The sequence below is a fragment of the Anarrhichthys ocellatus genome, unplaced genomic scaffold (assembly GCF_004355925.1).
Source record: "Anarrhichthys ocellatus isolate YVR2014 unplaced genomic scaffold, GSC_Weel_1.0 scaffold1, whole genome shotgun sequence".
Lineage (NCBI taxonomy): Eukaryota > Metazoa > Chordata > Actinopteri > Perciformes > Anarhichadidae > Anarrhichthys > Anarrhichthys ocellatus.
Window position 1 is genome coordinate 16,142,169 of NW_022280031.1, and position 14,697 is coordinate 16,156,865.

The 14,697-nt window shown below is 42.0% G+C and overlaps 2 protein-coding genes across 6 annotated transcripts in view; both read right to left on the reverse strand.

Moving 5' to 3' along the window:
* Window positions 1-2,388, reverse strand: part of unm_sa1614 (un-named sa1614) — a 20,103-nt gene extending 17,715 nt beyond the window's left edge. For 4 of the 5 annotated variants that reach the window (XR_004212682.1, XM_031844218.1, XM_031844200.1 and 1 more), the window contains exons 1-2: window positions 1,927-2,388; window positions 1,556-1,784 (exon numbers count right to left, since the gene is read on the reverse strand). Coding sequence is in view for 4 of the 5 variants with exons in the window: in XM_031844218.1 (XP_031700078.1) it covers window positions 1,556-1,681 (126 nt within the window). In the remaining variant the exon portion in view is untranslated. Of the gene's footprint in view, window positions 1-1,555 lie in introns of all 5 variants that reach the window. The other variant, XM_031844209.1, reaches the window with a different exon arrangement.
* Window positions 2,389-4,319: 1,931 nt separating this feature from the next.
* The window catches only part of fer1l4 (fer-1 like family member 4), a 25,991-nt gene continuing 15,613 nt past the window's right edge, over window positions 4,320-14,697 (reverse strand). The window contains exons 27-45 of the mRNA XM_031849635.1: window positions 14,406-14,579; window positions 14,074-14,248; window positions 13,538-13,650; window positions 13,322-13,438; window positions 12,787-12,823; window positions 12,095-12,198; window positions 11,395-11,529; window positions 11,201-11,320; window positions 10,762-10,889; window positions 10,510-10,680; window positions 9,840-9,994; window positions 9,480-9,661; window positions 8,812-8,897; window positions 8,289-8,387; window positions 8,033-8,150; window positions 7,115-7,238; window positions 6,314-6,603; window positions 5,918-6,018; window positions 4,320-5,148 (exon numbers count right to left, since the gene is read on the reverse strand). Of these exons, the coding sequence (XP_031705495.1) occupies window positions 4,968-5,148; window positions 5,918-6,018; window positions 6,314-6,603; window positions 7,115-7,238; window positions 8,033-8,150; window positions 8,289-8,387; window positions 8,812-8,897; window positions 9,480-9,661; window positions 9,840-9,994; window positions 10,510-10,680; window positions 10,762-10,889; window positions 11,201-11,320; window positions 11,395-11,529; window positions 12,095-12,198; window positions 12,787-12,823; window positions 13,322-13,438; window positions 13,538-13,650; window positions 14,074-14,248; window positions 14,406-14,579 (2,610 nt within the window). The 3' untranslated portion in view covers window positions 4,320-4,967. The remainder of the gene's footprint in view (window positions 5,149-5,917; window positions 6,019-6,313; window positions 6,604-7,114; window positions 7,239-8,032; window positions 8,151-8,288; window positions 8,388-8,811; window positions 8,898-9,479; window positions 9,662-9,839; window positions 9,995-10,509; window positions 10,681-10,761; window positions 10,890-11,200; window positions 11,321-11,394; window positions 11,530-12,094; window positions 12,199-12,786; window positions 12,824-13,321; window positions 13,439-13,537; window positions 13,651-14,073; window positions 14,249-14,405; window positions 14,580-14,697) is intronic.

Consider the following 14,697-nt stretch of genomic DNA (forward strand, 5'->3'; position numbering starts at 1 on the left):
CACACTCCAACACAGAGAAACAGACATCTCACAGCAGCAGATTGTTCTCAGCTATTAGTCGATTAATTGGTTTGCAGATGGACATAAAATAATTCAACTATTTTGATAATTGACTGTTTCTTGGACTTCAACGTCAACGTGGACTCTGGAGAGGCCGGATTAACACGAGAGGAGACCCCCTGAGGCAGAAATGAGCCATGAAGCGTGTCAGAGTATAATCAGTTCTTACTGGAGGAAAATTCTCAGTGACTCTAACTTGGTGCGACTTTAAGGCCTCTGACGAATTTTATTAACCTTCTTAATTTAGGAAATAACTTTCTATCTCTGGTGATATTTAAATGAGCTCCAGAGTTCATCGATGACAGTGAGGTCATTAAAAGATATATTTTTTTTTACTCTGTGCAAGATGCAAAAGGAAGATCTGGCTCTTCGCAAACAAACTAAATCCTGACAGCAACAGAGAGAATTCAACTTAACCAACAATTCAAGCAGTTCGAACCAAACTTTTATAGTTTGGTTCGTACCAAACACCTACAGCTTTCAGACAACGCTTCCTCAAGCTCCTTCATCAAAATGATGATTCATTATTTATTGCAGCTATTATTATATTTGATTCCCTAACACAGGGCCAGGGTTCAAGTCCTGAGTGCTGCATGTGGTTTAGTTTAGATTAAACGCTTTGAGTCGTCTAAACAGAACCGTAAAAACCTTCATCGTACAAGTATCAGAAATGCTGCCCATCCCTGATTGTAACTGTAATTATTACCGCTCTAGGGCAGATGACAGCCATTTTGGATTTCCTGGAGTTCAGGTTTTTTACCTTAAAATGAATCATTTCAAAGAGGACGCCTTTAGGGAGTTAAGAGTTTATGTTCCCTTTTACTTTTTATTTCTGGAACTGTTCTCTAATCTGTGACAGATTACTGGGAAATGTACTTCTTTGTTACGGAAAAAAACTAGTTTGTTTATCATTTGTTGGTGGTTTCTTTATTGGGAAATATTAGATTTTACTATATTTCCAGAAGATGCAAAGGATATTTGTTCAAGAAAGAATATTTTTGTGAATAATAAACTGTGATTTCCAATGATTGTTACAAGAGAATAAAACAATCACAGGTATAATTTCAATACCGATACGTACATATGTCCCTCACAAGTGTGACTAAACTTTTGACGGCAACTTTAAGTTGTCAGATATTTTCAGTTTCAACTTGTTGCATCTTTTGCAGATATGTTCATAAAAAAACATTTCTTTAAACAATAATTCAGATTTGTAGAATATAAACTAAATTTCTAGAAGACAGGCTTGATAATCAACCGGATTTGAATGAATAAAAAACTGTATCCTACATAGTGCACACAGAGGGGACGTTAATTGGGGACCCAGCAGCTATTATTTTCTCCAGGGCCACTGAGCAGTTCAGACCGGCCCTGAATAACAAACACAGCTGGTCTCATTCATCAGACAGAACATCTGTTAGTACCAGTGTTAGTTAGTGCCACTACTACTAACTAGTAACTAGTACTAACTACCTTAACCTCTGTCAGTACTGACCTCCTCCAGCAGGTAGACGGTGTTCCTGCAGCTGATCATCTTGGAGGTGAAGGAGGAGGTGGTGGGCGAGCTCCAGTCCTCCTGAACCTCCTGCAAGAAGTCGGACACCGACACGCACTCCGGCATGGTGCTCCTCAACCCGGGACACACCGGGACAGAACCGGGACAGTCTAACAGAGGTCCTGAAAGATCAATTCCACACAAAAGACCGAGGAAACCGGACGAGGATCTATAATGATGAATAATAAAATAATGTTAATTCAATAATCCTATTCAAATGTGAAATAATCCCATCAGCGCTGTATTCACAGTCCCGTGAAGAGATATGATCATTAACAGGCTGATTAAAAAAAAAAACGGTAATTAAAGACCTGATCCGGTGATTCTTCCGTCAGTGTGACTTCACCGTGAACAGCAGCATCAGCCGCTTCTTGCTCCGAACAAAAGGTGGTAAAAAAATCCAACAGGAAATAAACCCGATCCGCGCCGGTTCTGCAGAAACCTAGAAATATTAAGACGGTCCCGGGTCATTAGCGTGTTAAAAACCACCGAGTCTCTCCCCGGTAGAGCCGCTTCATTCAGAGAGACACCCACAAACCCGCCCGGGTCCCTCCGTGCGTGAACCGGCTGACAAAGAACGGAGCAGCTGAGCGGAGAACCGGAACCTCTGGACACCGGGACCGGCTTCAGATGAGGGAATCAAACCGGTCTCTGCTCTCCGCTCCAGAAACAGCTTCAAGCCTTTTCATCATCAGCTGATTTTTTTTTTTCCTGCTTTTTCCTTCTTTATTCAAACCGCATGGAGAGGCGCGTTCACGGTGCGCGGCGGCGGCGACGGTGCTCTCTGCCGCGGGAGCGCGCCCTGCTGACCGTAATCCCCGTTACACCGGTGTCTATTTAGTTCATGTCATACCTGCTGACAGTGAGTGAAAACAGGGTTCCACTGTAAATGTTCTAAACCACCTTCAAATTTTACTTTTTTTACAATAACAATGAAAGAAAAGATAAACACAAAAATAGGAAAGAAATCTCCATTTAGGGTTTTATTAAGAGACTCTTTAAAGAATAAAGCCTCGGATATACTTTAGGACGGTCACATGAAAATGAGTTGATGAAGAACCGTGAAGGGGGAAACGTTGGGATATTTTATACTCTCTAACCGACATTCACAAAGCTCCTCAAAGTTCTCCATTTTCTCCGTCAGCGTTCACCTTGTTAGAAAATGTTATATGTGCCCGAACAGTCATCAATCTTCATGGATGTGTGCAGCATGGATCACGCTTTAGGCCCAATTCCCATCCAGTCCCTACTCCCTCTCACTCCGTGACGGGGTAAACACTGTAGTCACACTCACAGCTGAATGAAGCACCCTTCTTCAAGGTGTACGTACATACATATATACATATATTCATACAGCGGAAAGTTTTCGGGACAAACTATCCTGTCTGACTGTGACCAACCTAAGGCTCTGGGAAAAAATAAAACTCCCAAGCATCTTTGGTGGCATTTCTTTTGTTTTGTAAACCTCTTCTCTGAACGGAGTAATGTAGACCGAACCAGTGGGAGGCTGTAGGGGCCGGACTGGAACTGGGCCTAAAAGTCGAGACCAATGCAAGCAGCTTTGTGAAGCCTACTTAGCCACAGCATCGCTACGAGCTAAATGCTGAAGTGAGCATGCTCACAACGACAACGCTTACATGCTAAGCAGGTATAATGTTCGCCTTCTTACTTTAGCGTGTTAACGTTTGCTGATAAGCATTAAATAATGCAGAGCTGAGGTTTCAGGGAATGCTGTTAGTTTTTCAGGTTTTGGGACATAAATCAAAGTATCGTACAAATAAGAATAAAGTTGAATTACTTTAGTTACTTGATGAAAAGCTCACTTAACCAATTAGAAATCATTTTGTGGGAAAATTTCACAGCAACTCATCCAACAGTTGTTGAGACATTTCACACAAACCCACAAATGTGAACCTCATGGTGGCGCTTGAGGAAAAGGTTCGGAGGATCACCACGGTCCGTGTGGTTCATCCTCTGGGGACCGTGCATGTCAGTACCAAATGTCTCGGCAGTCAATCCAGCAGTTGTTGAGATATCTTAGATTTTAGTTTAGACCAGTGTGGTGTAAAATAACCACCAGTGTTTGTGGCACAAACTGAACCTCGTTCTGGTCGTCTGACATCACTTCCCTTCTGGTCTCCGAACCTTCTGGTCGACGAACCAAAGTTTGTCTCAACATGATCCGACATCATCAGAGTCTCACAGGAAACAATCAGAGCGAGACTCTGTAAACACGTTGTTTCCTGTTGAGCAGCCTGAAGACGAGGTTGAAGGCTGACTTTTATTTCACTCCCCTCATCTTTATAAATCAAACTGTGTTGACCCATTATTTATATTTAATTATCTCAACAGGAGAAAACTGTTTTCTGAAGAAAGAGTCACTTCCTGTGGTCGTTTGTATATTTCTTGGCTCAGGATGCTGATGTGACCTGGAGTCCACAGACTCGTATCTCATTATCTACTTTGCCATGAGATTTCCTGATCGCATTCCTGCTCTCCAGAGGATGATCCCTCTAGGTTTGAATGACCACATGACTTTTCCTCTAGCGCCACCCTCAGGACAAACATTACATTTTTAGAACAGCTAAATCATCAGGATGTTTGTTCATTGTCTGTAATGAGCACTTTATATATATATAACAAAGTGGTACAAATGAGTAATATCAGCTTCAGATCTGAGTCAGTGCAAAATTCAACCAAAAAAGAGAATGTACTTATTTATTTTATTTACCTTCAAAATATAAAATTTGAAACTACAACTATATTTAATCAATACAATTAGACTTTTATACAACAGCGTTATGTTTATGTTTAGGAAAGGTGCTGATTTATCCACTCAGACATATCATTTACATAATAATAAATATGTGATTTAAATCTGCAGTAATAGGTGTCCAGTAATATCTTCTTGTGACGGATTAAAACAAAAAATCCCTGATTTTTACTCCCATGACCCAGGATGTGTTTATATAAATGAGGATGCTGGGTAATGTAGTGCAGAGAATCACTCATTGCAACAACTAACCTGATTCTCATGTATTACTGCTTGACAGATCATTTATGCTACTGCCCACTGACATGGTTTCTAAGCTAATTGTCGCCAATATTTGCTCTCCAAATACACATGTTTAGATCAATTAAAGGCAATTAAAAGCATTTTTTGGTAAACTCAGTTTTTAGACCTCAGTATTTCTAAAACCCTGCATACGACCAGTGTCAACATATAAAATCAAGAGTTTTACTGATCAGCCTTCGTAGTAAATATGACTTTAATCAGCCGTTAAGTGGATCAGTTCAGGATCAGAAGCCTGAGACAGTCTGTGACATTCAGGAGGAGGTGATGAAGATTTCTTCACCCTTTGATGATGAGGGAGGAGATCTGCTGTGGCAGCGTGTAGACGATGAGGGCGAGGAAGAGCGTGAGGATGGCGAGGATGACCAGAGCAATGATGAACTTCTTGAACTTCTTCCAGATGAGGAAGATGAAGGTCTTCATCGGGTTGACGAACCAGGTGAAGCTGGTGGAGGGACGACTAGAGGGAGGACAGGAGACGGTACATTTTGGGGGGGATTTGACTCACTTTGACACTAAAACGGAATTTTTTCAGACAAATAAATCCTGAGAAAGTAAACTTTGAGACCTTTCTCTGTCTCAACAACACAGATCTTAAAACTGACAACTGACTGTTAGCTGTGTTAATATCTAATGTTAGCAAAAGAAAATACAGAATATAAATAGAATCTGCTTTCATCCATCCACACGACGTTAGCCACATTTCCAAACGAGGCGGAAGGAGAAGCGAAAACGTCATGACCCTTAGGAGACACTTAGGAGATAGGAAGTGTTTACCATTTCAGACCATTGGCAGAGCTTGTAATGTGGCATCTGTGTTATAGAGCATCTTTGCCTTTAAGTATAAAATCTGAGCACTTCTTCCTCCAATGCAAACACGTCTTTTGTGTCTGCTCGCTAGCTCAGAGAGCTTTTCTTCCCCCTCTTCAGTATCTCTTTGTTGACTGAAAAGATGTAAAATCCTGAGAATAAAACACCAGAAGGGAGCAAACAGCAGAGAAAGAAGAAGCTTGGAGAGCTTGCATGTTCCCAGCTCGTTAGCGTGATAGCCGTTAGCTGACCAGCTACAGCAGTTTATCAACTAGTGCAGCAGTCACTACGTCACCAAGAACCACATATTTCACAAAGACGCTTTCCCTCTTTCTGGTGTGAAAAAAATGCAAGATCCCATCCTTTAACAGTGTGTGTGTGTGTGTGTGTGTGTGTGTGTGTGTGTGTGTGTGTCGTACTTTGGTTTGTCCAGAGGCTCTGGCTCCTTGCGTGCCCGACCCACAGGGTTGCCCTCCGCCTGCTCTAATGCCACCAGCTGCAGCTCCGCCTCCACCTTCCCCTTCACACACACACACGAACACATACAGGGGTTTAAATTAGAGTTAATATTTAACGTCAGTGCTGTAATGGAAGCCTTTCGACAATGACCAGGACAAACAAATAGAACAACCCTCACCTGAACTCTAATGTCTCACATGTTGAGTTCAGTAGAATGTACATTTCTAAAGCATTAAGTAAGTCAAGACTCATTTCATTCCCATTCCGCAGGGACTTTAAAAGCAAATTTATATTTGCTGTGTCACGGCTTTGTCGTGCAGCATTCGCGTTATTAATATATTGTATATTTTTTGTACCATTAGCAGGAAAGTGCTGCCGCTGCTGTCAGTGTACTCGATGTCCTCCTTTTTCATGTCACTCCTCTTGTCTTTTGTCTTCTTCTTCTTTCCCTTCTTCTTGGCCTCCTTCTCCTCCCTCTCGAAGTCCTCTGCCGTCTTCAGGCGGGTCAGCGGCCACCAGCCCTTCATCTTCTTGGCGCGAAAGATGGATAACCGAGGGCTGGCCCGCTCCTTCGCCATCTGAATCGTGCATTTACTGGGTGACTTTGCCGCTCGCACCATGTCGTTGAGACGTAGATCTATGGAGCCTGAGGAGGAAGAGGACGTTAGTATCATCATCATTTGCTCTGTAATGTAGAGAGGATACACTGGTGAAGCTGTTGTGTCCCATAATGCACCATGAATCTTGAATAAAAATGCGACGTGAAACATAACTCAGGTCCATGTTAAGGCCACTCTGAAATGTTCAATTTAAAATGTTTTGATTTTATTTGTCCATGTTTGGAGATATGGAGATCTAAGATTTCTGGAGTGAAGTGCCCTTAGAGCTGCTTTTTACGGTGGACCCGAGAGTTCAACGCTCTACAAATTAAAGGAGCAATGTGTAGGATTTAGTAGCATTTAGCACACATGCAAATAAACACAGAAGCAAATTAAGAAAAAACATCTTCGCCGATTTGACAACACATGTGCAGCATTTAGAAAATTGGAGATTGCGCTGAATTTATCAAGACATAAACATGGAGGAAGTGTTTACTTATCATAAGTCTGTTCCAGTAAAGGTAAATATGTGAAATATTTGAGAATTTGTAGTCTAACCCAGGAAGTCGTTGGCAGCGATGCGGTCGTAGTCCCAGACCTGCAGCGTCAGAACAGCCGGCTGTCGAAACTGTGACTCCTCCAGAGAGAAAAAGGACTCCTTCTTCTTAAACACCATCTCTTTCTACGGGACGAGAGGAGCAGATTTACGCTCACTAACAACCAGACTGACTGTTAGCGTCCTCCTAGTGGTCATTACAGCCACATTATGAACACTTATCTATTCTAAAATTGTCGAGTTTTGTCCTGAGGAAAGATCCTGCGGTCATTAAAATCTAAAAGGTTCATCCTCTGGAGAGCAGGGGTGTGATCAGGAAAGGCGACTCTTGCGGTTGCAAAAAGAAGTCTGGTTGTATCGAAGTCTATGAGAAAATGACTCTACTTCTCTCTTGATTTATTACCTCAGTAAACATTGTGAACATGAGTTTATGGTCTCAATCTCTAGTTTCAAGTCTTCTTCAATACAGCATGATGTTCATTTGGTAAATTAATTATCCATTTATTGTAAAAAAGATCATAAAGCAGAGTATGCTTTAGGGCGGGCTTACTGTGATCGACAAGTCACTATCACAGCGTTGTCCGGTCTGTGCGTTCGCCTTGTTTTTGTCTTACACCTTTAACCCTTTCACAGTTTGTTCTCAGTAGTAAAAGTTAATTGTAACATTTTGGTCGCCTAAGAATGTTTGATTCAGCGTTTGGTTGTAATTAGCTCCACCCTCTCGTTTCACTTCTGGTTGCAAAATTCCAAGATGGCGGCTTCAAAATCGCAGACCACAAACCAATGGGTTACGTCGCGGTGACTACAGCCACTTCTTATATACAAATCTATTTGACAATATTCCTGCAGTGGGACTAATAAAGGTTAATCTTATCTTATACAGTCTTTGGGTGTCACCAGCTGTATATGTGTGTGTGTACCTCAGTGGGAAGGTAGTCGAAGCGGAACACAAATCTCCAGTTGAAGTTTCCTTCTCCGGTCAGAGAGTTGAAGTGGACGTCAGTCTCCTGTTTTTCTCCTTCCAGTCCCTTTATCCATCTGCAGAGATCAGAACAGAATAAAACCCCCAGAACGGATTGCAACCGCTGATAGCACCATGACGTTATATCATCCGGGACCGACTCCAGTAATTTTACAACCCTTGTGATTAATCTCGTGTGTGCTCGTGAATCGAACCCTTTCATGTAGATGTCAGAGCTCGGGTCTCCGGTGAACGGGTTGACATCGTCCAGAAACACGTCGTCGGTGTTCCAGATGATCACTCGCAGCTCGTACCTGTCGTCATGGAAACAACAAAGTTTACATCTGTTTTATGTCTACGGGTTACTTATTGTAACTCCTTCTCTACTCTATTCTACTATACTCAAAAGATTAGTTTCCACTCTATTGCACTCTACTGTACTATATAGATTGTATCCGACTCTATGGAGCTCAATAGATTCTATTTGACTCAACTGTATTTGTTAGATTATATTTGACTCTAGTGTACTCAATATATTCTAATCTACTCTACTGTACTATATATAGATTTTATCCAACTCTACAATACTTGATAGATTCTAATCGATTCTGCTGTACTATAGTTTCTATTCTTCTCTACAGTACTATATTAAATTAGCCTCTACTGTACTCGATAGATTCTATTTCCCTCTACTGTACTATATAGATTCTATTGGACTACTGTTGGTGTGTGACCTACTGTTCAGCTAGGCGGGGCTTGATGTCAACAGGAGGCGGAGCCGGGGTATCAGTTGGAAACATGTCAACCCACATATGAAGGTAACCCTGGGACACACACACATTGCTGATGACGTGTAGTAAACCAGTAGAAGTACAACAACAACAGCAACATAACAATTTATTTTTCTTTCTTTTTCATACAGATTACCATATATTTTACATTTCTTTATCGATCACATGAATATGAAACAATGCAAAGGACAGTTTCATTATTAACTGAATTTGTATTGACTGTTCAAAACACAGTGCAGCTGTTTCAAACGCTATTTATGTAACAGTAACCTACTGTACAACCCTGTGTCAAATACACTATGATACAGTCAAGTACTGTATATAAAACCCAGCTTACTGTAGTTCAAAGTACAATTAGTCTATAGACTAATTGTACAATGCAACATAGCATTGACTGAGTTGCGGCGAGGTGCAGCAGTACGTGCTTTGGTAGTTCCGTTAGACAATTACTGTAGTTTTATTTTTTTTTTATCCCCATGTGTTGTCATGTATGAATAGACCCAAAATGAACACTGTATGCGGTGGACTTGATTAAAGCACATTACTTAAACAGCATTTGCATGTAAATGATTCTGTCCTGAGCTTTTTGATTCACTAAAAGCGGTTTCACCATACCTGTGGCAGTCCAGGTTTGTCCTCGTTCAACAGGGACCGGATCTCCACGTGCTCTGGGACCAGAGGAAGGGCTCCGGTGATGAACTCGTTCATCTCCCCCCAGCGCCACAGCACGCTCAGGGCTGAGTGCTCCTCCATCTCTACCTCCTCCTCGGGAGTCCACTGGTTCTTCTTTAACAGACCTGACAACAACAACAACACTCTGGTATAATACAATACTGTTACTGCCGCTGATGCAACTGGAGGTTGCAGAGTATGACGGAAACCCTAGTAGTACTAGTAGTACTGTGTCAGTAGTAGAAGTTGCCTCCTACCTATGACTAGTCTAGTTCTACCTGTCTGTCTGTCTGTGTTAGCTACCTTCAGGTACTGCGTCTGGTGGGATCTTGAAGATTTTGTTGAGTACTTTGACCTCAGACGGTCTGTACTCTGGAGACGGGATGCCGTTGGTCTTGCAGAGCTCAGCCAAAATGGCCGACGGATTCTTCACATCGCGCCATATATTGTAACCCTCACTGTAGAGAGACAGTCAAGTAGAGGGACACACAAATAGACATTTAAAGAAACAGGTACTCTAAATCTACTGACAAAGTATTGAACACATACAGCAGTTCCTGTATTAATATTTCATGTTGATACATTTTCATTTAAAATGTCCTCGTATTGGTTTTATGGTTTCATAGTTCTTGTTCTAACATGTCATACTGTTTGAGCTCTAGTTCTCACATGTTTTAGTTCTGGTACTAGAGTCACAGTTTTGGTAGTAACATGTTATGTTATGTGGCAGAGGTAGTACTAATGTGTTGTAGTTTTAGTACCAATATGTCCTACTATTTGTACTGTCTTGGTTCTATTTTCACATCTCGTAAAACACACACCGTGTCTCATTTTTTAATCATGTCATCGTTCTGGTTCCATCATGTCATCGTTCTGGTGCTCATGTGTGACACTGTTGGTAGTAACGTGTTCTTGTAACTTGTTCTAACACGTTGTAGTTCTGAGACTTTCGTGTTGTAGTTGTGATACTAACGTGTCGTAGTAGAGAGCCAGACCGCAGGTGGCTCTGTGGCGGCTGTAGAATCGGTTCTCTAGGTCGACCCGCGTCTCGCCGATGACGTCATCGGCCCCAATAAGATCGTGGTCCATCACCATGACAACCAACTCTGTCTCCAGCGGGAAGGACACCGTGAATTCAAACACCCTGAAAGACAGTGTGAGACACGCAGTTGGACAGACAGACAGAGAGTGTTGAACAGCTACAGGTAGCTAGACGGGTACTGACTCTCCGAACGTGGGGTTGAGCTGTTTGGGGATGTATCGATCGACGGTGTCCAGACTCTGCTGTCCGGCTCGGACCACCAGATACGGGTCGGCTTTACCGTTCGGGTCTGTGGGAGCCAGAGTGGTGGCCTGCAGGACACAAACAGAGACAGTAGAAGACACAGTAGAATACAAACACTGTAACAACTTTGTTTAAACCTAGTTAACCCATAATGCAGCTGTCGGCAGAGACATTGTGAAAGGCAGAACATTAATTTGGTTGTTTCTGTCATGAAAAGGGTTGATTTTTTCACATGTCAGAAGTCTAATCAACGTTGAAGGCCTTGAATGTAACAACCGTTTAAATGTAATCAGTGTAAAGGAGATTTTATAAAATGTTTGGACGGGTTCAAGTGAGTGAGACAAAGACAGTCTGTGGATGGAAACAGAGAGACAAGTACCTTGACGACGTAGACTCTGACCAAGACATTGAACGGTGAGTTTTTGGGGATTCCCTTGGTGATCTGACAAGTGGTGTGTTCTTCATCTCCTGGATCGATCGGATAAACCAGGAAGGAGCCCTGGAGATGGAGAGTATGGAGTCATGAACACTTCACATCAGAGCTACAAGCAGACAGCTTCCCATCCACAATACCTTGTATTTTCCCATCAGCCTCTCCTCCTCATCCTCATCGTCATCCTCAATGTTTGCTCTGCCTTTATACAGCGGGAAGGTCTGCAGCCTGTCCTGAAACTGACTGAACTCGGACTCCAGGTCGCCTCCATACAGCTGAACATACGAACAGACACAGAGGCAGAAACTTAAAATAATGTAACGTTAGTTCAAATCTGTTCTTTCAACAAACCTTGAAGCACTCTTTCTTCCAAAAAAGGGTTCTTTGGATAAAACGGGTTCTTATTGGACCCCTTAGTCTTACAAAGATAATTTCTTCCAAAAAAAAAAGGGTTCTTCAGAAGGAAACGGTTCTTGGTAGAACCTCCTTCAGGAAGAACCTCTTTGGAAACTCTTATTTTCCCCGATCACACAGAGACACATCGCAACAGGCGCGGCCACTTCAAAAACGCCCCTATGGAAAAGCGAGTCTGTGGAGCGGGGGTGCGTACGGTTGATCAAATGTAAATAATGCAGAAAAATGTATTCAATACAGACATCGAGCTCTTGCTGTTGCTGTGCTGTTGGAGGAGTGAGAACATTATATAGTTCATCGAACTTAATAAAGATCGTTAACATCAATGTCTGTTCTTTCCACATCAAAACGGCATCAAAACAGGAAGTCAGTTGTAAAGTGGTAAAGCTGACAGACTGTAAGCTGTCAATCACAGTGAGCTCTCACCGTTAGTGTGGTAATGTTCTTGCGTTTGGGAGGCTTAACCTCCACCACCACTATTTCCTCCTCCTCATCATCTTCAATATTCGCCATGGTCAGATTAGCCCCATCTGAACAAATACATAAAACACAACTGTTAACATTGTTTTTCATATATTTCTATGCTCATTTTGTAGTATGTCTGTTGTATGGTTCATATATTTGTTTTGGTTCTCTCCTCATGTTTTACCATCTAAAATCTGGTGGAGAGCATTCCCAGAAAAGTGACGGCTCTTAAGGCAGCAGAAGATGCCTTTGGTTTTGGAGTTTCATGTTCAATTATCACATACCAGACACACTACATACAGTACATGGCGACATAGTGTACTTGTGTAATTTGAACACTGATTCTAATTATCTGCCCTCAGACTGACATGAGAAGAATGTAAATGATCACCTGAGAGCTTAGCTTAAACTTTTATTAAAACTACGTGGTTCCTATTCACTTCAGTACAGCCATAGTGTTATGATTTATCACAGCAGCATCTAGTGGACATTAGAGGAACTGCAGCTGAACACACTTCAACTCTGAGACTTATATCAGCTGTGTGTGTTGTTGCTCGAAAATAATTAAAATAATAAATAATTTCATATTTTTACTAAATAGAGAAATATGGCAAAATGGGACTGAAATATTAAAGTAGGAGTTATAACTGTACCGGTCTCAGCTTGTTCCTCCTCCTCGTCCTCAGCAGCCTGCAGAGAGCCAACACATCAGACACGGTGATTAAAGAACTGATTTATAAATTATTTTTAGTCTCTTTTTAGAAAACTGTAAAGAAGTTCAGTTTTAACATTTAGTTTTTTCTTCAACTTCTCATTATTCTGTCTTGTTTCACGTACTAATTGTTGGAAAAGTCCTGAAACAAGTAATATGCAATTTTCTTGTAATCATGAAACTATGAGATAAAGATCTCATAACTACGAGAAAACATCTCCATATTCTTTTTCTTCTTTGTTCTTTTGTGAATGCGGATACTGACCTGAGATCAAATTGATTTATCTCATCATATTCGCTGATTTCTTTTATCTAATTTCTCTTCAGACTTTTTGCACATTGGAAGTAGGTAGTTCTTTATGCTACATGCATTTTACCTCATTCATAAAGTTACCTCTCTAATTTATCCTGTATGTATTCCTGCATTAATGTTTTTAACACATTTATTCAGACAGACAGGTAAATAAGTGTCTCACCTGTCTCTCCATCTCCTCCAGTGAAGCGTAGTATTTCGACCACCAATCCAACTCCTCCTTCTCTGGTGTCTCCTCCTCCAGCTCCTCAACCGTCTCAATCATCTTCTTCAGAGGAGCCTGAAGGGGTTTGAGTGTAAACATCAGCTCATTCTTTAATCCTTTATGGTTGAATCTGGTTGAATCTCTTTTTTTCACAGAGAAGATTAATATACGTACATTAACCAGCTTGATGGGGTTGAAGGGAATCTTTGACTGTTTAATTGACAGGCCGCTGAGTCCGATGTTCTTCACTGACATCAGAGGCTTAAGCTTCTTCGTATTCTCCCTCACTGGAGAGACACAGAGAAATCTGTCCATTAAAACTACGAATCCCAGAGAGCATGGTTGTGAGAAACATCACAGAGCTTCTCAGTTATGTGACTGACAGCGTGATGAAGTGACAGATTGATCTTTGTAGGACACATTGGAGGTTTTCAAAACAATTCACATGTGGATTTGGCTCAGTGGTAGAGCAGGGTCGTCCTTCAATCAGACAATTAAAATAACCCCAATTAGCCCCCGCAGGCTGTTTCTGCAGTTTGTGAAAGTGTATGAATGATTATACAGTTCTGATGCCTCTGCCATCAGTGTATAAATGGGTGTGAATGGGTGAATGATGATATGTAGTGTTAAAGTCCTTTAAAAGGCTCTATACAAGTACAGTGCATTTACCATTTTACCACTATTATCGTGAATACCATCATAGCTCTTACCTTTTGTTTTTGGTTCATCATCTTCCTCTTCTTGCTCCCCCCCGAGCTGGCGCGGGGCGTAGTCTATGAGGCTCTGGACCACGTGGGTCCCGACCAGAGCGAGTCGACCGAATGCCCGATGCTCCACCACAAACAGTGTCAGAGGAGGGTGGAGGTAGGCCTGCTCCGGCAGCTCCTGATTGGACCAAACACAGGAAGATGAAACAGAAGGTTAACCATGTCTCTACTCCATATGCATGCAATGGATATTCACCAGGTGTGTCCTGCAATTGAGTAAAGGTATTTCTTTAAGCCAAATCTGTGGACTTCAGCGGCCATAACTAGAAACTGACCACGTTGATATAGCGGACCAGCTCTTTGAAGTTGGAGTGAGTCTTGTAGCTCTCGATCTCTTCAGACTCCAGCTGTTCTCCTGCACACTCCACCCTCACCAGGGGGCGCTCCACCTCAAACAGCTGCACCCGCTTCAGCTCCCGCAGACCCCAGAACAGCACCTGAACAAACACACAGGTAGGACCCAGTTACTTCACACACCCAACAGCCTGATGTCCCGAGCATGCATGTCACACAGAGTGATTGTGTGTGTGTGTGTGTGTGTGTGTGTGTGTGTGTGTGTGTGTGTGT